We start from the raw sequence: 21,352 nt of genomic DNA, 5'->3' as shown, positions 1-21,352 counted from the left end.
CCCTTGTCTAAATGTCAAGTACCTAGTTCTCGTCTTCTGAGTTTATCTGTGCTGCAGGACTCCCACTCCCTTTTACCTTGAAGGCAAATGCCTATGATGGAAGATATAGAAATTACTCAAAGTGCTCTTCCTCCAATTCATTCATAGACCCGCCCCTTGTCGACTCTGATCAGCAGCAGCCAGTCCTGCCAGTACACCCTGGACTCCAAGAGGAAGCATGTAGCAGAAGCTGTCTGCAGGGAGCAACACCTATTCCTGCCTTTCTCCTACAAGTAGGTCACCCACTGCACCCCCAATTTGTCATTTAATGGGTCAGTGTTTGCTGAACACTTCTCCAGTTTCCTGTTTCAGGCTCAGCAGTGCCTGGGAGGGAGCTAGAGAGGGACAAAGCAAAACCTATCCCTGTTCCCTCTTTCCAAGCTGACAGGTCATTTGGCAGGAAAGTCCTAGGATTGCAAAACAATGCAAGAACAACAAAGAAATCTTAGTCCAAGACTTTAAAGGTTGCAAATCTGGAAAATCTGGGGATCATTGTATGGTACCCTGGTTAGAAAAGTTTTCATGAATAATTGGGGTTTTGACTGAAGACTTGTGTATCCAAATCTATTTTGAAAACTGAGACTCAACTAATATTTTTTGAGTAACTGCCATATTCTTGGCACTTTGTTGTGGAAGAGACAAAAGAATTTTGAGACACAATGTTAGTTCCTGCCCAATGGACAATTCAGACTGGTGAAGAGTACATATGTTTTTATGATAGATGGATAATGATTACCAGGAAGTGGATGTTACTCATTAGGGGCCCAAGCTTGGCTGAAGTTGACCACACTTTGAAGGTGGGCAGGATTGGGGTAGAAGCGAGGTGGCGGGTGGCATTCAACATGAAAAGAATAGAGTGTTCTGGGGAGCTGGCCATCCTGACATGATGTGCCTCGTTTGTTCCCAGGAATAAGTATGGGATAATGGCACAGGTTACACAGACTTTGAAACTGGAAGACATGCCTAAGATCAACAGCCGCTTCTTTGGTGAAGGTAAGACTTTATGATCACACAGTTGCTTTATAAATCTGCTCAAGATGTGCCAATTACAGCTTAGCTTTTCGCTAGGCCCTAATAAATATATGCTGACTAATGAATGATATGGATTCTGGTGTTCTGGGTACCTTCCATGCAAAAGCATATTCATTTCAGAATGTCAAGTAGTGATAGAATAAAGGAAAAGGAGAAGTTCCGCAAGCTACCTAGGTTTTTGTAAGTAAAAAACTGGAATCCTAATTTACCACAACGTCTTTGGTAGAACTGACGCTACACATCCTATAATAAGACCTGGGACTAGCCTGAATGAGGTGAGGTGAGTGGGAGAAGGTCTTCAGGGTCAGGCCAGATAGTCATCTCAGGAATTGGTCTTTAAAAGTAGAGGGGACTTGAGAGATCTTTAAACCAACCCTGACCTAGCATTGCGTTGCATTTACAAAACTCTTTCTTTTGCATTACATCATTGTTATCTTTTATCACAGCAACCTGTGATGTCAGGTGGTAGAGATAGGTGCTTTTATACCATTCTATAGAGGAGTAGATGATATAGATGTTTAGACCTTGATGTATTCAAGATCACAGAATATTAGAGGCAGGGCAAAGGAGCACCCAGGTCTAATCTAAGCCGGGACTCTTTCCATTACACCACACTTCTGTGCTGACTTTCACTCTCTCCCTATCATAGGTCTGGGCAGAGTGACAGGGGGGATGCAAGAGGGTCTCCCCACCCCCACAAACTGCTATAGACCCAATTAGAATAAATGATTATGAGTGCCAGTGCTCTAACCATGTCTACAGCTGCACCTTCTCACCAGTTTTTGCAAGTAAAAGGTAATCTGCTACCAGAATCAAACAAACCTGGATTCCATTCCGGCTCTGCCTCTTAGACGCAGAGCATTTTTGGACAATGTAATTTGTCATCTCTGGGTCTCTAAACTGGAGATTAATGCTAACCCACAGGGATAAGCTGATGAGTCCCTAGAAACAATCGAGTCAGTCACCTATCACAAAGCCAGATGCCTAAGGTTTTGAGTACAGGATAATTTTCTTCTCTTTTTTCCTGTGCTAATACTTTCTCAATGTCCAGTTTCTGGTAGACAAAGATATGGTTGAGATGAAGAAGTCGGCAAGAATTCCTCTGACACTTTGCTTCTTCCAGGTGCCAAGAAGGTGGGTCTTGCCTTTGAGAGCACCAAATCCACGTCACCGCCAAAGCAAGCAGAGGCTGCTTTGAAGACCCTCCAAGAACTGAAAAAGCTGTCTGTCTCTGAGCAGAACAGACAGAGAGCTTATCTCTTCAGTAAACTGGTTACTGAGCTAAGAGGCCTCAGCAATGAGGCAGTCACATCTCTCTTGCCACAGCTGATTGAGGTGTCCAGGTATTTAATGATTACAATTCAATATTTTGCATAACGGTCTAAACTTTCAAACCCTGGCCAATTGAAGAATCTCAGGGACCATTTAAATATCAATTCAGTTAATCAGTTAGTCAATCAGTTCGTGTTTGCTGGATAGAGAAATATCAGCTAAGTTTCTTAGAGTTCCATAGGTCACATACACACACACACACACACACACTCACACACACACACACACACTCACACACACACACACACACCGAATTCAAGGCAGGTATGTATTTGTATGTTAAAATAGGGGAAAATAGTTTCCATGTTTTGATGGGTATCTTCTAATTTCTAGTTCTAGTGTGGGTACCCCAGAAAGCTTTGAGAGAAAAAGTCTGTGCACTCCAGAATCTTACAGGTTTACAGGAGAGAAAGCTCAGGCAAACAAAATAAAATGATTTCTCTACCCTTCAAGGCACTAGCTTTAAGTGCTATGAAGGTCAGAGAAGGGACTGAGGCCAGGAATGAGACCTTGCCAATGCAAGCGTGTTCTGTGTCCTGACCAAAGGACAGTGAAGACAATCCTCTTTTAGGCACTGGTCCAGTGGGTCCTCCTTGAGACATTCCTTTTTGGTACCTCTCAAGTGGGTAACACCCCTAGGGAAGGTATCATGGTTCTTAGGCTCTGAGTTAGATTTTAAAAGATGGTTAGATTTGGATAGTGAATGAGGGAAATAAGGGCTCTCCTGGCAGAGGGCACACCAATAGCAACACATATTTTACCTGCCTTGAAGTTGATCTATGTAACTTTCTCCATGCTTTTCTTTTCAGCCCCATCACTTTACAAGCCTTGGTTCAGTGTGGGCAGCCCCAGTGCTACACTCACATCCTGCAGTGGCTAAAGGGTACACATGCCAGCCCCCTTCTGATAGATACCGTCACCTACCTGGTAGCCCTCATTTCAGAGCCCTCGGCACAGAGGATACGGGAGATCTTCAACATGGCGAGGGAGCAGCGGAGCCGGGCCACATTATATGCACTGAGCCATGTGGTCAACAAGTGAGTTTTTTTTTTTTTACTGTGTTTCTTCTCCCAAGAGCAGAAGAAAACCTTCCATCTCTGTACAGTATTAAAATTGTGCCCTTGCCTCCACTTTCAAACTCTGCTACTTACTCTTTTGTTTTTTATTGATCATTTTGAGAGTAATAACTTGAAGTAAGAAATCAGCAAATGCAAATTTGGATTTTTTTAAAAATATATATTTTCCCAACATTTTATTATAAAAGTCTTCAAACAGAAAAGTTGGAGGAATTTTACAGGGAAAACCCATATACTCACCACCTAGATTCTATTATTTAAATGCTATTATATTTGTTTTATCAATATCTATTCATCTATTAATCCACCTTACTTTTGAAGCATTTCAAAGTTAATTCCAAACATCAATACATTTTCCCCTAAGTTACTTCAGCATGCATATCATTAACTTCAGTTTAACATTGGTTTGAAGATTTTTTCTTTTGGTGAATTTCTTTTTTCTTTTAAAAACATGTATTGGTGTAAATTTACAGAGTATAATTTTGTTACATGGATAGATTGTGTAGTGGTGAAGTCAGGCCTTTTAGGGTATTCACTACCCAAATAATATATATTCTACCCATTAAATAATTTTCATCATTCAACCTCCTTCCACTCCCTTACTCTTCCAAGTCTCAATTGTCTATCATTCCATATTCTACGCCTTTATGTACACATTGTTTAGCTTCCACTTATAACTGAGAACACGCAATGTTTGTCTTTCTGTGATGGATTGATTTTATTCAAGATTTATTTTATTTTATTTTATTTTACCTCCCATTCTATCCATGTTGCTGCAAGAAGACATAATTTAATTATTTTATATGGCCGAGTAGATTCTGTCATGCATACATGCCACATTTTAATCTAATCATCCACTGATGGACACTTAGGTTGATTCTATATCTTTGCTATTGTGAATAGTACTGTGATAAATGTACAGATCCAGATATATTTTTGGTATGATTATTTATTTTCCTTTGGGTAGATACCCAGTAGTAAGACTGCAGGATTGAATGGTCATACTGTTTTTAGTTCTTTGCAAAATCTCTATACTGTTTTCCATAGAGGTTGTACTAATTTATATTTCCACTAACAGTGTATAAGAGTTGCCTTTTTTCTGTATCCTCACCAACATCTGTTAATTTTTGTCTTTTTAATAAGAGCATTCTGACTCAGTAAGATGATATCTCATTGTGGTTTTAATTTGCATTTCTCAAATGGTTATTGACAATGAGCATTTTTTTCATATTTGTACATCTTCTTTTAAAAAATATCTACTCATGCCCTTTGCCCACTTTTTAGTGGGATTATTTGGTGTTTTCTGTTGTTGAATTATTTGAGTTCTTTTTAAATTCTGGATATTAGTCCCCCGTTGGATGCATAGTTTGCAAATATTTTCTCCCATTCTGCAGGTTGTGTTGACTCTGTTGATTATTATTATTTTACTATTATTATTATTTGTTGTGCAGAACATTTTTAGTTAAATTAAGTCCCATTTGTCTAATTTTGTTTTTGTTGCTTGTGCTTTTGAAGTCTTTGTCATGAATTATTTGCCTAGACCAATGTTCAGAAGAATTTTTTCTAGAATTTCTTTTAGTATTTTTGTAGTTTCATGTCTTATATTTAAGCCTTTAATCCATCTTGAGTTGATTTTTGTATATGGTGTGAGATAAGGGTCGAGTTTTATTCTTCTGCATATAGCTAGCCTGTTTCCCAGCACCATTTATTGAAAAGGACATTTTTGCCCCAGTGTAGGTTTTTGTCAACTTTGCCAAAGATCAGTTGACTGTATGTGACTTTATTTCTCACTCCACTTTACAACTGTCTTACTGATCTACGAGTCTATTTCATATACTAGTACCATGCTCTTTTGACTATTATACCCTTGTAATGTAATTTGAAGTCAGGTAATATGATGCCTCCAACTTTGTTCTTTTTACTGTTGATTGCTTTGGCTATTTGGGCTCTTTTTGGTTCTATATTTTAGGATTGCTTTTTCTAGTCACCAGTTTGGATTTTAAGATAAATCTAACAATGCTTGCTGGGTTCTAACTCTCTTCTCTTGTTCTGTAGCTATTATAAAACAAACCCAACAGAGACCCAGGACCTGCTCGACATTGCTGATTATCTGTTGGGACAGATTCAAAATGAGTGTACTGGGGACGAAGATCACACCTATTTGATTCTGAGGGTACTTTCAGTTGTTTGTTTAATATGCATCATTTCAGAAGCACTTTTCCTTAACACCCTTTACTTCTCTCTCCTCCTGCACTCTGATGGGTCCTTGTTTCTTTTCTTCAATGCAGGTTATTGGAAATATGGGCCAAACCATGGAGCGGCTAACTCCAAGACTCAAGTCTTCAATCCTGGAATGTGTCAAAAGTACAAAGCCATCACTGCTGATCCAGAAAGCTGCCATCCAGGCCCTGCGGAAGATGGAACTTAACAATGAGGTAAAGTCCAGAAAAGGTCAGAAAGTAAAAGTTTATTCAGATTAACAAGGATTTGGAAAGTACTAGCAGAATGTGATTTTAAATTTCATTTACTGACTATTCCACTGTTTTCTAATTGCAAATTTCAACTTGACTGTCTAGCAGTATGTGAGCATGAAAGAAATATTTCACTTGCATGCAGAATATGAGACTTTTACTATATGCCATCTTCCTATCATATTGACTGTCCTCTTATCTCGGGAAAGTATGCCTAATTTTTCCCCATAGCATCAGGCTAGGATAATCAACCTGGTCTTATCTGGCAATGACTCCAGAACTTTGAAACTATCTTATTTATTAACCCCAAACTGTTACTGTCACTCCCCATCTTTACTCTAATATTGAAATAATTTCAGTGGTGAACCTCCAAACAAGTCATAGTTTGGTCATAATTTAAATACTTTCATGTAATTGAATTCAACACACATTTCATAGGCATCTTCTGGGATCCCTGCCTTGAACGTGCTCTAGAGAACACTGGCAAGAAGATTTAATACCAGCATATGAAAAGTTATTAGAGAGAAATTAGACTTGTCCATAAGAAAAAGGTAGCAGACCATGCTGGGGTTTGCCAGGCATGTTTGTGTTCTAAACAAAGGACAGCAGTAACCATCTCCTCTTTTGACTGCAGGACCAGGGAGTCCTTCTTCAGACTTTCCTTGATAGTGCTTCTCCAGGAGATAAGCGACTGGCTGCTTATCTCATGGTGATGAGGGATCCTTCCCAGTCAGACATTGACAAAATTACCCAACGTCTACCAGAGGAACAGAATGAACAAGTGAGGAACTTTGTGGCCTCCCACATTTCCAACATCTTGAAGTCAGAAGAATTGTATGTACAAGAGTAAGTAAGGGTAATTTTCCCCCATCTGCCACGGAGGGCACTGGGCTGGAACTCCAAGCCTGGATTCCGGTATAGCCACTGCCTGCTCTTTAAGGAGTGTGCTTTCTTCTGGAACAAACACTTATGCAAATGTGCAGCAGACCCTGAGCCAAAGTCTTGTGGCAAAAGAAACCCAAATATTTTTTAGTAGCACTCAAAAGTCCACATTTACTTGGAATTTGAGAGACAACGGATAAATAGCATGGTGTGTCAGCCTAAAATATGTGTCTTCTGTTCATCTAGTCTGAAAGTGTTATTGGAAGAAGCTCTGAAACAAGTTCCAGTTCCAGCTGTCAGGGACTTCAGAAAATTTTCCCGGAACTATCAGTTTTCCAAATCTGTTTCTCTGCCATCACTTGACTCAGCCTCAGCCAAAATTGAAGGGAATCTTATGTTTGATCCAAATAATTACCTTCCTACAGAAAGTATGCTGAAAACTACCCTTACTATCTTTGGATTTGCTTCAGCTGACCTCTTTGAGGTATGTGTGAAGTTGTATGTTCTCTAGCTCATTCTGTACGACGCCATGAATGGAAAGTCAAAGGAGTTGGGAGCCAGGAGCCAGCTGGGGAGAAACAAGAATTATCAGGCAATTTCAGCTATCACTTTGAAGCCACCTTCTTTTCCTCTTTCCTCACCTTTCTCTCTCCCCACTAGGGGTCACCTGAAGCATGGCTCCTTCTTACTGACGGAAATGCAGATATTTCACAGAGGCCCTTAAACCCAAACCCAAGGAAATGCATGGACTACCTAGTCAGATCTGGCTTAAACCCCAAACCCACTCCCATCTCTAAATCCTTGGTTTAGTTATTTGTCCTCTCTGAACGTTAGCTGCTGCCTCTTCTTAAAAGAGGTAAATAATAAGTTCAAGGTCCTAGTAAAATGTTAACAAAACAATTTTTGTGAAGTGCTGAGCTCAGCTCCTGCCCTATCATATTCATCAAATACTCTTTTAGTTAAATGAACATAAAGAGGGGAACGGGAGGCTTACATACAGCAAAGAAACCCAATGACATTTGTTTCCCTACCTGACTTTCTTTCTCAGATTGGCTTGGAAGGAAAAGGCTTTGAGCCAACACTAGAAGCTCTTTTTGGGAAGCAAGGATTTTTCCCAGACAGTATCAGCAAAGCTTTGTACTGGGCTAATGGCCGGGTTCCTGATCATGTCTCCAAGGTCTTGGTAGATCACTTTGGCTATCCCAAAGATGATAAAAGTGGGCAGGTATGTATTTGTTAAGTATCCTCTTAAGTAAAGTTTTGAGTCTCAATGCAAAAACATTCTTTTCTAAGCTTGGAAATGATCAAGGTGCTGTCTAACTGAAGTGTTAACTATGGTTATTATTAACCAGATTTGAGGAAGAAAGGGTCAGTATTCTCTGTAGTTAAGGGCCTTCTGGAAACTCAAGGTGCCCAGGAACCAGACTCATTAGAGGCACCCTAGCATAATGATTAAGAATATGAACTCTGGGGCATGGATTTAATTTTAACCTCACTGTCTTGAAGCTGTTCACACTTGGGCAAGTTCCTTGGTATTATGTGTAGCCGCTTCTGCATCCTAGAGTATCAGTAATAGCCTAAACCTTACCAGGATATTTTTAAATGCAATGAAACAAGGTATCTAAATTGCTAAGCACAGTGCCTGATGCTGGTATTGATTATTCAAAAAGCAGACACCATTATAAGTTTCAAATTAATATGTTCATTATTGTTAACTGCTTTATTTGGCACTTACATCAGTGTACTAGCTAATGGGACCACTGAAGCTAGCAATGAACCCCATTTAAGGAGTAAAATAAGATATGTAATCTGGAACCTTTTATTCTTTAATGTTTTGCTACCTAAAGTGTGCTCTAGAGACTAGCACTATGTGAATGTTTATTAGAAATGCAGGTTCTCAGGCCCCACCCAGGATCTACTAAATCAAAACTGTCATTTTTTTTAATATATATTTTTAATTTAAAAGTTGTGAGGTACAGTTAAGGGTTAGGTATACAAATATTCATTGTGCAGGTACCCTTGTTGATAAGGTGTGCTCCCCTTTCCCCAGACAGATATTGACTACCATTAATCCCACCTCTCTTCCCCTCCCTGTCCTCCCCGCCACAGTGTCCCGCCACTGTCAATTCTTTTCTTATAGTATTACGGCAGTTGTTCCAGGTCCACTTATGAGTGAAAGCATGTGATGCTCAGATCTTTGTTTCTGTGAGAGATCACTCAGTATTATAAACTCTAATTCCATCCAGGTTGCTGCAGAATTCATGATTTTGTTCTTTTTTATGGCTGTGTAATATTCCATTGTGTATATGTACCACATTTTTAAAATCCAGTCTTCTTCTGATGGACAGCATGGTTGGTTCCATGATCTTGCTATTGTGAACAATGCTGCAATAAACATAAATGTGCAGGTATCTTTTTTATAGAGTGATTTTTGTTCTTCAGGGTATATTCCCAGTAGGGGGATTGCGGGGTCATATGGAAGGTCTATTTTCAGAGCTTTTAGGAATTGCTACACTGATTTCCACAGAGGCTGTACTAGTTTACACTCCCATCAGCAATGTAGAAGTGTTCCCTTTTCACCACATCCTCTCCAGCATCTGTTATTTTTTTGTTATTGATAATTGCCATTCTGACTAGAGTTAGGTGGTATCTCAGTGTAGTTTTAATTTGCATCTCCTTGATGATTAGTGAGGTTGAACATTTCGTGTATCTGTTGGCCGTTCATATGTCTTCTTTTGAGAAGTGTCTATTCATATCTTTTGCCCACTTTGTAATGGGGTTTGTTTGTTTGTTTGTTTGTTTTCTTTTTGGCATGTTTGAGTTCCTTGCAGGTCCTTGATGTTAGGCCTTTGTCAGACATGGAGTTGGCAAATACTTTTTCCCAGTCTGTGGGCTGTCTCCCTGCTCTTTTGAGGGTTTCTTTGGCTTTGCAGAAGCTTGTCAGTTTAATGAGGTCCTACTTGTCTATCTTATCTCTTATGGCCTGTGCATTTCGGGTTTTGCTCAGGAATTGGATGCCAGTTCCAACTTCCATAAGGTGGGTCCTGCATTTTCTATGGTTTGAGGTTTTACATCTAGGTCTCTGATCCATTTAGAGTTAATTTTTGTGTATGGAGATAGATAGGGGTCCTGTTTGAATCTTCTGCATGTGGTCAGCCAGTTTTCCCAGCACCATTTACTGAATAGGTTCTCCTCTCCCCAGTGGAGGGTGGTGGAGGCTTTGTCGAAGATGAGTTGGTTGAGAAATTGAGGTTTTACCTCTGGAATCTCAATTCTATTCCATTGGTCTATATATCTGTTCTTGTACCAATACCAGGCTGTTTTGATTATTGTAGCTTTATAGTAAAGTTTAAAGTCTGGTAGTGTGATACTTCCTGCTTTGTTTGTTTGTTTGTTTGCTGAGGATTGTTCTGGCTATTATTGGTCGTTTGTGTTTCCATATGAATTCCTATATTGTTTTTTCTAGATCTGAGAAGAATGTTGCTGATAATTTGATGGGTATTGCATTAAATCTGTAGATTGTCTTAGGTAAGATGGACATCTTCACAATGTTGATTCTTCCAATCCGTGAGCCTGGGATAGTTTTCCACTTGTTCGTGTCGTCTTTGATTTCTTTGAGCAGTGTTTTGTAGTTTTCATTGTACAGGTCTTTCACGTCTCTTGTTAGGAAGATGCCTATGTATTTCATTTTTTTTGTGGCTATTGTGAATGGGATTGTTCTTTTAATTTGGGTTTCTGTTTGTTTATTATTGGTGTAAAGAAATGTGATTGTCTTTTTCACATTTATTTTATACCCTAAGATTTTGCCAAAGTCCTTTATCAGTACAAGCAGGTTTTTGACAGATTCTCTTGGGTTTTCAAGGTATACAGTCATGTCGTCTGCAAAGAGAGAACACTTGATTTCCTCTTTTCCTATTTGGATACCCCTGTAAAGGAGTAAAATAAGATATGTAATCTGGAACCTTTTATTCTTTAATGTTTTGTTTCCTAAAATGTGCTCTAGAGACTAGCACTATGTGAATGCTTATTAGAAATGCAGGCTCTCCTATTCAGTAAATGGTGCTGGGAAAACTGGCTGACCACATGCAGAAGATCCTTATCTATCCCCATACACAAAAATTAACTCCAAATGGATCAGAGACCTAAATGTAAAACTTAAAACCATAAGAACCTTAGAAAATGCAGGACACACCCTTATCAAAATTGGAACTGGCATATAATTCCTGAACAAAACCCAAAACGCATAGGCCATAAGAGATAAGATAGATAAGTAGGACCTCATTAAACTGACAAGCTTCTGCAAAGCCAAAGAAGCCATCAAGAGAGCAGGGAGACAGCCCACAGACTGGGAGAAAGTATTTGCCAACTCCATGTCTGACAAAGGCCTAGCATCTTGGATCTACAAGGAACTCAAACGTGCTGAAAAGAAAAAAAAAACCAACCCCATTATAAAGTGAGCAAAAGATGTGAATAGACACTTCTCAAAAGAAGACATCCAAGCACCCAAGAGACACATGAAGAAATGTTCAACCTTACTAATCATCAAGGAGATGCAAATTAAAACTACACTGAGATACCACCTAACTCCAGTCAGAATGGCAATTATCAATAATAAAAAATAACAGATGCTGGATAGGATGTGGTGAAAATGAAACGCTGCTAAGCTGTTGGTGGGAGTGTAAACTAGTGCAACCTCTGTGGAAAGCAGTGTGGTGATTTCTAAAAGCTCTAAATATCAACCTCCCATATGACCCCACAATCCCCCTACTGGAAATATACCCTGAAGAACTCAAATCACACTATAAAAAAGATACCTGCACACGTATGTTTATCGCAATATTGTTCACAATAGCAAGATCATGGAACCAACCATGCTGTCCATCAAAAGAGGACTGGATTTTTAAAATGTGGTACATATACATGATGGAATACTATGTAGCCATAAAAAAGAACAAAATCATGAATTTCGCAGCATTCTGGATGGAATTGGAGTCTATAATACTGAGTGATCTCTCACAGAAACAAAGATTTGAGTATCACATGTTCTCATTCACCTTGAACATCTATCATAATACTATAAGAAAAGGATTTACAGTGGTGGGAAACTATGGGGGGACAGGGAGGAGAAAGGAAGTGGGATTAATGGTAGTCAATATCTGTCTGGGGACGGGGAGACACCCCTTATCAACAAGGGTGACTGCACAATGCATATTTGTATACCTAACCCTTAACTCTACCCCACAATTTTAAAATAAAAAATATGTTTATAAATTTTTTTAAAATGCAGGTTCTCAGGCCCACCCAGGATCTACTGAATCAAAACTAGCATTTTAACAAGACCCCACACCAGTTTGGGGGTCCAAATTTCACCTGCACACAAACTACTTATATACTTAATCCTGACTTGTATCCCATATCTTTATTAAAAAAATCAAAAAGATGTTAGGTAAACTACATGCACATTCAATTTTCAGCAGCAGGACAAGAATTTATTCTTAGAGGTTTATTGGTAACCTCACCTCCAGCTTCTAATTTCCTGACCTCCTGTTGAGGCTGAGGATCTTTGATCCACTATGGGTCTGTCAACCTTGCTTTTCTTCCTCAGTGCCTGGGCATCTATCTGTGGGATTCTTCTTATCTCCAAGAAGAACTTCTCTAGAATCAAATTGTTCCAAACTTTTGGTCAATTTATATACCAACTACATTTTCTCAAGAAACTTCTAGTATTCTTTCCTAGTCACAGGAGAGAAGGCTAAGCAGGGGAGGGAGTGGGGGACAGAGGATCTTCTAATCTGAAGAACCCCTAGCGATCCTGGCATCTTGAAAAAGAGGAACTCCTCCCCACACATACTTACTATGCCTACATTTTTAAAAATTAAGAACAGGTTTGGGAGAACCACTGTCCCTGACATGACTTCAGGTTTTTTTTGGTCTCTGTTTAGAGGAATTACTCTGGATTTCAGTGTCTGCCCTTTGCCCTCACCTGAAGAGTCTGTATTTAGGCCCTGATGTGCAGCAAGCAGACCCTATGTCAGGAATCTAAAGGTGTTTGACAGTGCTGACATCTCACTACACATTTTATTACTAAAATTTCAGGACATGGCAAATGGAATTATGCTCAATGTTGAGAAGCTGATTAAAGATTTGAAATCCAAAGACGTCCCAGAAGCCAGAGCCTACCTCCGCATCTTGGGAGAAGAGCTTGGCTTTGCCAGACTCCAGGACCTGAATCTCTTGGGAAGGTTGCTTCTGACTGGTGCTCGTACTCTGACGGGAATCCCACAGATGGTAAGTCACCAGGCCTCACTGGGGTCCCAAGAAACGAGACGGTGCTCTTTTCAGATCTCTCTGACTCCCTTATGGTCCCAGTTACACAAACCAAAGAAGGTGCTTATACTTCCTTCAAGGAGGAAAGTTTCCCTTGAATTTCAATAACAACAATTTTTAGATTACAAGAAACTGATAACATTTAGAAATTAAGCTATTCATAATGTTAACTCTATCTTTTAAGAATATTAATTTGTTCATCTGGAAAACACTGTTAAGTATAACTTCCTCCACCTTTGCCAAAAGCTTTTTTCAAAAATATTGAAATGATATATGGTTGTGAAAGTATTTGGCCAACTATAATCCATTATCCCAAAATTTGCTGTAATTTTTATGAATTTATTAATAAAGGAGAAAATATATAATCATATTCCTTATGATTTGGTAAATAATATTTGGCTTTAAGAAAATAGATCTAAAGGTTTTTGTTTATTTGTTTTTGTTTTTTGAGTTAGAGTCTCACCCTGTCACCCAGGCTGCAGTGCAGTGGTATGATCACAGCTCACCACAGCCTTGACCTCCTGGGTTCAGGTGATTCTTTTGTCTCAGCCTTCCAAATAGGTGGGACTACAGGTGCAAGCTAATACACCCAACTAATTCCTTAAATTTTTTGTAGAGATGAGGTTTCACTATGTTGCCCAGGCTGGTCACAAACTCCAATCTCAAGTGATCCTCCTGCCTCGGCCTCCTTAAGTGCTGGAATTACCAGTGTGAACTACTGTACCCAGCCTCAATTTATTTTATGAAAATACTATTTTTTTTAAAAAAGCAAAAACCAATGAAAATTGATATGTAGACCATCTCAATAGGTTCTTGGTTTTAAAAAATTGATTTTACCATAATATAATATGCCCTTCTTTACATTCAATATAATATACTCTTATTTACATTCAGACTCCAAAAAACTATAATTAAGCCATACCATACATGATATTTAAAATTCATAAAGCTTTGAGACGCAGCAACATTCTTAAGTGCCTTCTGAATCACTAGTTGAAAAATGACATATTTTATCCAGCTAAGTTTCTTATATCTCGATTCATTGAAATCAGTCATCATTAATCTTTATTTTTTACACAATTCAGCTAATCAAAATAAACTAGTCCCTTCCTTTCTGAAAAAAAGGAATTATTGTCCAGCAGTTTGCATTTAACAAAACCCACTTAAATAAGGCCTAATTTTAATTGCTGTACCCTGTTGGATCTATAGATTGGAGAGGCCATAAGCAAGGGTTCAAAGGGCGACTTTTTCCTTCACTACATCTTCATGGACAATGCCTTTGAGCTCCCCACCGGGGTTGGATTACAGCTGCAAATGTCTTCATCTGGAGTCATCACTCCCGGGACCAAGGCTGGAGCGAAACTGGAAATGGCCAACGTAAGACTGTTCACCTTTTGACTTCTTAGGTTATTCTTTTCCTCCAGGATGGATTTCTTTTTTCTTTTTTTTTTTTTTTTCTTTTTTGAGTTGGAGTCTCACTCTGTCACCCAGACTGGAGTGCAGTGGCCGCTCTCAGCCACTGCAGCCTTGACCTACTGGGCTCCAGTGATCCTTCCAATCAGCCTTCCAAGTAGCCAGAACTACAGGTGCGCGCTACCACGCCCAGCTCATTTTGATTTATTGTAGCGATGAGGTCTCCCCAAGTTGCCCAGGTGGGTCTCGAACCCGCGGGCTCAGGCAATCCACTCACCTCAGCTTCCCAAAGGCGCGGTAATACAGGCTGAGTCACTGAGCCCGGCTCAGGATGGATCTTATGCACTTTTTAAAAATGTGCTTCTAGTTCAAAGCAAAGTGCACCATCATTGTAATGATCTCATTAATTTAAAAAAAAAAAAACAACTTTTTTTTAATGCAGGATCTCACTAACTCCAGTTGGGATATGGCAGTAAGACAAGAACTCGGTTCTCTCAATGAGTACACCTGTCATTTTTTTATCTAGTTATGTTTAAGATTAATTCAGGTACTTTCTAGTTATAGGCAGTGTTGTCTGGTTCTAGAGAACTGAGAAGTTGCTTTTCTTCTTTCAGACAATTTGCAGTAATATTTCCTGAATTGTGTTATCCAGAGATGGGAAAGGGTGGTTGACCTGACTGCTGAGGTATTTAATGAACCTGAATGGGTTGTTTTCTGACTTATAGATGCAGGCTGAACTGGTGGTAAAACCCTCTGTGTCTGTGGAGTTTGTGACAAACATGGGCATCATCATTCCGGACTTTGCCAGGAGCGGGGTCCAGATGAACACCAACTTCTTTCATGAATCAGGCCTACAGGCTCGTGTTGCCCTGAAGGCTGGGCAGCTAAAGTTCATTGTTCCTTCTCCAAAGAGGCCTGTCAAGCTCTTCAGTGGCAGGTAATTTTTTCACCCAGGTCTGCCTAGGCAGCTTGAAAGAGAAAGTTGAGGACGGATCTGCAGGATTTGGTCAGGCTAGACAACTGATTGAAATCAATCCAATCCCAGAGAAGAGGGAGAAGAGTAGAGAAGGAAGATTCTGGATCTCCTATTCTTATCCTAGCCCAGACTCACTAAAGAATTATATTTTCCTCTAATTTTTACATTTTATTAAATTGTTCTATATCTTTCTGCTTTGAGGCTTAAGACCCCCTGCTTAATTAGTTGCTATTAGGTTGTGATTTTTGTTGTTGTCATCTGTTTACTTGATTTGAGAATGAAGAAACACTAGGTCTAGAGTAATCATCTTTGAGAAATGAACATTTTTCTCCAGGAAAAATATGAAAGGACATACTGTTTCATAGTAGCTAGATCAGTGGGTAAAGCATGAAACTCCTAATTTCATGATTATGTGATGTGGCCTTTTATAAAGAGTTTCACTTTTGATAATACCCTCAACCATTGACTTACCTTAGTTTCCATATTTTGGACACATTTGTGTGTTTACTTAAAAATAATATTTAATTGTCTAATATGTACCAAGCATATTGAATGAGATACTCAAGGTCCCTGACTTTCCAGAGCTTACAGTTTATAGTGAAGACATACAATTAAGCAAAAAGTAACCACAAAAGAACAAAGTTAGATAAAGTATTAGAGTATCATGAAATTCTACATTGTGTGACCTGTAATAGATAGAGAAAGCTTTATGAAGCAAGCCCACTTGACCTGATATCTCAGGGCTATGTCGGTGTTATCCAGACCAAGGGGAAAGAAATGATAACAGCATGTAATGGCCTAAAGAAAAAAAAAAGAATATAATTCAAAGAACCGAAAGGAGTTTAGAATGGGAAAGTATTCAGCAACATCAGTGAGGGATGACGTGGAGAGGTTGGCAGGGGTCAGACTATTACCAGCTATGAAAGCCATCTTAGGAGGATGGACTCCTCTGAAGGCAAAGAAGTTGAAAAGAGAGCATAAATAAGATGGAACTAGTGTTTCAGAAGAAATACTGTGACTCCTGAGTGGAAAATGAGTGGAAAGGAGGTATAGTTGGAAACAGGGAGACCAGTCAGGTGTCTCGACTTTGAGAGATGCCAGTGGTCTACACTGGAGGAAAGTCAGGTGTAGAAAGGAGAGTATAGACTCTAGAACTTGCTGGAGGTGAAATCATGAGTACTGGGTGATTGGGTATGGGGATAAGGAAAAAGAAAGAAAAAACACTAAGGAGATGCCCTTCATTGAAATAAAGGCTACAGAGGAAAAACTACTGGTTTAGAGGAAAATAATTCAGTTTTGGATGTGCTACATTTGATGTCTTATGAAACAGCCAATTAGAAATATCTAGCTGGCAAGTGGATCTATGGGTGTGAGCCCAGTAAGGCAGTTTGGGTGCCAAATATGGATTTGGGAATTAGAGGTTGTTGGGATCCTAATTCGGTGTCTAGCAATTGATATAAGGTTTGACATGAGAAATTAGGACAGAAATGTGGAGAAGATAAAAATACATAAAGGGAAATGGGAGTGACCATCAAAGATGGAGAAAGAATGACCAGAGAAACAGAAGAATCATAGCCATAAAGGGTCACAGGAGCCAAGAAGCAGTCACAGGCATGAATCACCCCATAGCCAGCATTAAAGCTCAAGCACAACAGCCAAGCTTGGTCTTGGGACACCCCCCAAATGGGGAAACAATAATAGGAAAAATGTGACATTAAAAGAAAGAATCCGTAGAAGAAGTTCAGGTGCAGTGACTCGCACCTATAATCTCAGCACTTGGGGGGCCAAGGCAGGAGTATCACTTGAGTCCAGGAGTTTAGAACCAACCTTAGCAACACAGTGAATCTCCATTACTACAAAAAAATTAAAAAGTAAAAAAATTAGCCAGATGTGGTGTGCTTGTAGTCCCAGTTACTTAGGAGACCAAGGCAGGAGGATAGCTTGAGCGCAAGAGTCTGAGGCTACAGTGAGCTATGATCACACCACTATTATCATAGCCTGCGTGACAGAGTGAGACCTCATCTCAGGAAGTAAAAAAAAAAGAATCCTTAGAAGAAATCAGGGTATTGTTGAACTATCTTATACTTACTAATTTTCTAAATATGTACTTGGAAGGAGGGGAGCATAATCTTTTCAGAGGTTAAGACTCTACCATCTTAATCTAGACATAGGTGAGCAACTCTACTGAGGCTTTTGAGAGGTGGAGGAAGATAAAGCCTACATATGTTCATTGGATTTAGGAGCAAGGAGAGACTTGGAGATGTTGATGAAAGCAGTTTCAGATGATGGAGTAAGCAGTTAGTGAGAAGCACACTGAAAATAATAGTGGAAACTGCAAAAGCAGGCAACTCTCCTGTGAGGGAAACAAGAGAGAACAAAAAAGGAGCAGTGTTGGCGGGAGGGGAGGGATAGAGGGAGAAAGGAAGAAGGGGAGAGAAGAAAGAGGGGTGAGGGAAAAGACCTGAAATGTTTAATGCTGGTAGAAAGAAGGCAGTAGATAATAGAGGATTTCATATGAGAGAGACAGGGTTCCTTTTACCCTGCACCTCAGAAAAGAAGAGGCACACCTAAGTTAAAGCCCCAGTAATCACTTATATAACTTCTCTGAGTCTCTGTTTCTTCTGTAAAGTGAGAATTCTATGCCTACTGTTGTGGGGGTTACAGGTAACAAATGTGAAGTATTCAGTGCAATGTCTGAAGCGTGAGTAACTATGATTGTTTCTCTGGTGATGTTCTTCCTATTATTATTTGTTTCTCCATAAGCTAAATAATCAGATATGGGTATGGGATGAGGGGAGACAGAGAGGAAGATAAGGGAGCATTTGCCCTGCCAGGATTAGTGATGCTTATTTCTATTCATGACTTGAAGATAACTTGGGCTTTTTCTCTCTTCACCAGCAACACATTGCATTTGGTCTCTACCACAAAAACAGAGGCGATCCCACCTCTCATTGAGAACAGGCAGTCCTGGTCAGCCTGCAAGCCATTCTTTACTGGCCTGAATTACTGCACCTCGGGCGCTTACTCCAATGCCAGCTCCACAGACTCCACCTCCTACTATCCACTGACCGGGGACACCAGGTCAGAGACGCTCAGTGCTCAGTCCAGCATCTTCTCGCCTTCCACATCATGACCCCCTAGCAGGGCACAGGAAAAATGCTATGTGTTGTTGGCCTATGTCACCAGTCCTAGGGGTTTGCAACCCTCCTTTGGGTATTTAAAACCAGGTCCTCTGGCCAACACTTTGCATGTCCTCTTTTGCTTGCTTATGCACTGAATGAGATCACAGCACACATTCCAATTTGCTCCTAATTCAGTGTCCATATTTCTAAACCTCCAGACCTATTGGTATGAACTTCCTGGAGTGCACCAGTGTGCTTAAAGCCTTCACTGTGCTTATGGAGTTCCTTATCTTCAGCTCCCCAGTTCCATTGTTTGTTCTCAGTTTTGCTGATAACTCCTGCTGTGTTTTTCCAAAGGCCCTGGGAATCCTGGGGTCTGTCCTTGCCTTGGGCTCTTGGAGAAACTGAAGGGAGCATAAAGATCATCTTAGCTAAGGGTAGAGACAATGTTAAAATAAGGACCATATTTTTGTTACACTTGAGGCTGAATTGTTTTGGAGATGTTATCACCATGGTTGAAAACTCTAACATGATACACCGTCTGTATTTTCACATCTTTAGATTTGAACTGGAACTGAGACCTACCGGAGAAGTAGAGCAGTATTCTGTCAGCGCAACCTATGAGCTCCAGAGAGAGGACAGAGCCTTGGTGGACACCCTAAAGTTTGTAACTCAGGCAGAAGGTGAGTATCCAACACAGGGCTGATCCATCTCTGCCCTCAGTCTCAAGTAGAACACATTTAATTTACTTTCGCACATTTAACAAATATTAACAGATCAATAAGCCTGTTCTAAGATCTGGAGCTGGAACAGTGAGCACTGAAGGTGGAGGTTACAGTGAACAAAACAAGTCAATATTCAGAATGTCAGATCAGTCCTGGGGAGAAAAACAGCGCATAGACAGGTCTGAGAAGGACTAGGGAGGAAGGAGAGTGGCAAAGGCAGGGCCATTTGGAATGATAAGGGAAAGTCTCCCTGGCAAAATGAGCATTAAAAAAAGGGGGCTAATGAAGATAAAGGGAGAAGTCATGTGGAAAGAGTGTCACAGGCCAAGCGGCCAGCAGGTGCATAGGCCCTGAGGCTGGCATGTTTAAAGGAAAGGAAGGAAGCCGGTATGGCTAAAGCAGAGAGACCAAGGAGGAAAGAGTTAAAAGATGAGGTCAGAGAGATGCTGGGAGGTGGGGGAAGGATGCTCTTGTAGATCATGCTAAGAACTTTCCCAATGAATTAAATAAAATCAACTGGAGAGGGCTCATGGTTTCATTTATGTTTCCATCGAGAGACGGCGATAGGGAGACAAGGGTAGAGAAACTAGTATGAAGGTTATTGCAATACTAGGCAAGAGCTGGTGGTGTTTTGGATTAGGGTTGTGGCAGAGAAGATATGAGAAGGGGTCAGATTCTGACTACATTTTGAAGATCAGGCTAACAAGATTTGCTGATACAGAGGATGTTGAGTATAAGAAGAAAAGGAGTATCAGTACAGCTCTAAATTTCAGGACCTGAGCAACTAAAGAACAGAGTTGCCATTTACTGAGATGGAAAAGGTTACTGGATGAGCAGGATTAAGAGAATGGGGCAGATTCAGGTGTTCACATGGAAGATATTTGTGTATAAGGATAGTACGTCACAAAATTAAACTAGGGGAGAAAGTTCACAGGAAAAAGCATTGCAGGGGGTGGGGAAGGTTGCATGATGAAAAAAATTGTTTTGTAAAAGCAGTTTTACAAAAGAGGTAAAATGAGTAAGCCTATGAATTGAAGAATCTTGTTACATAGAAAAGAGGAGTCAGGGAGAGGGAACCCAGAGCAGGGGTGACAAGGAAGCGGGACAGGCATCTTAGATGGAAAGTAATACAGAGATGTCATATCTCAGAGACCCAGAAGGACTCCGAGTGTTCCCTGAACACACCAAGTGCTCCCCACCTTAGCACCTTTGCTTTTCTGACTCTCTGCCTGGAATGTGCTCCTCCCAGAATTCGGCATGGCTCAACCCCTCTCTTTATTCTGGTCTCTGCCCACATGTCTCCTAATCAGAGAAAACTTCTCAGACCACCACATGAAAATGCACCTTTTATCTCCCTTTCTGTCCTTTATTCTTGTATCCAATTGTACTTGTCTGTTGTCTGTCTGTCCCCTACTAGAGGGTAAATTCCTTGAGGGCAAGGACATCTCAGTGTGAGAGAAGTGCCTAGTACACAAAAGGCAATCAATAAATATTTGCAGATTGAACACATGTATGAACATCATTGAATTAAAAATGTAAAGTAAAATCCTGAACTGTGTCTTTATTTAAACACATTGAGCACCTGGAATTTCTCTGCCTTTTCCTTTCCTTCCTTCTAACACATGGCTTCTTATCACACGTCTTGTTTCTTTTATACACTCTTACAGGTATGAAGCCGACTGAGGCTACCATGGCATTCAAATATAATCGACAGACTATGACCTTGTCCAGTGAAGTCCAAATTCCGGATTTTGGTATTGACCTTGGTACAATCCTCAGAGTAAATGATGACTCTGCTGAGAACAAAAAGTCTTACAAACTCACCATGGACGTTCAGAATAAGAAAATTACTGAAGTCACCCTCATGGGCCACATAAAGTAAGGGAGGCTTACAGTGATCTAGCCTAATCTACAGACCCTGATGATTCTTTTTCCTCTTCCTGTTTCTCTTCCTCCT

At 40.1% G+C, this 21,352-nt stretch overlaps 1 protein-coding gene across 1 annotated transcript in view; it reads left to right on the top strand.

The window, feature by feature from the left end:
* Window positions 1-21,352, top strand: part of APOB (apolipoprotein B) — a 48,656-nt gene that overhangs the window by 11,388 nt on the left and 15,916 nt on the right. The window contains exons 9-23 of the mRNA XM_021716809.1: window positions 148-272; window positions 947-1,032; window positions 2,195-2,414; window positions 3,213-3,440; window positions 5,535-5,652; window positions 5,768-5,914; window positions 6,585-6,796; window positions 7,079-7,316; window positions 7,881-8,057; window positions 12,929-13,120; window positions 14,369-14,536; window positions 15,298-15,509; window positions 18,447-18,629; window positions 19,232-19,353; window positions 21,063-21,273. Coding sequence (XP_021572484.1) covers window positions 148-272; window positions 947-1,032; window positions 2,195-2,414; window positions 3,213-3,440; window positions 5,535-5,652; window positions 5,768-5,914; window positions 6,585-6,796; window positions 7,079-7,316; window positions 7,881-8,057; window positions 12,929-13,120; window positions 14,369-14,536; window positions 15,298-15,509; window positions 18,447-18,629; window positions 19,232-19,353; window positions 21,063-21,273 — 2,639 coding nt within the window. The remainder of the gene's footprint in view (window positions 1-147; window positions 273-946; window positions 1,033-2,194; window positions 2,415-3,212; window positions 3,441-5,534; window positions 5,653-5,767; window positions 5,915-6,584; window positions 6,797-7,078; window positions 7,317-7,880; window positions 8,058-12,928; window positions 13,121-14,368; window positions 14,537-15,297; window positions 15,510-18,446; window positions 18,630-19,231; window positions 19,354-21,062; window positions 21,274-21,352) is intronic.

This window comes from Carlito syrichta, unplaced genomic scaffold, assembly GCF_000164805.1.
Source record: "Carlito syrichta isolate Samal-C Ts95f unplaced genomic scaffold, Tarsius_syrichta-2.0.1 Scaffold308968, whole genome shotgun sequence".
In the NCBI taxonomy this organism is placed as follows: domain Eukaryota; kingdom Metazoa; phylum Chordata; class Mammalia; order Primates; family Tarsiidae; genus Carlito; species Carlito syrichta.
This window is presented reverse-complemented; position numbering and strand designations above follow the sequence as displayed.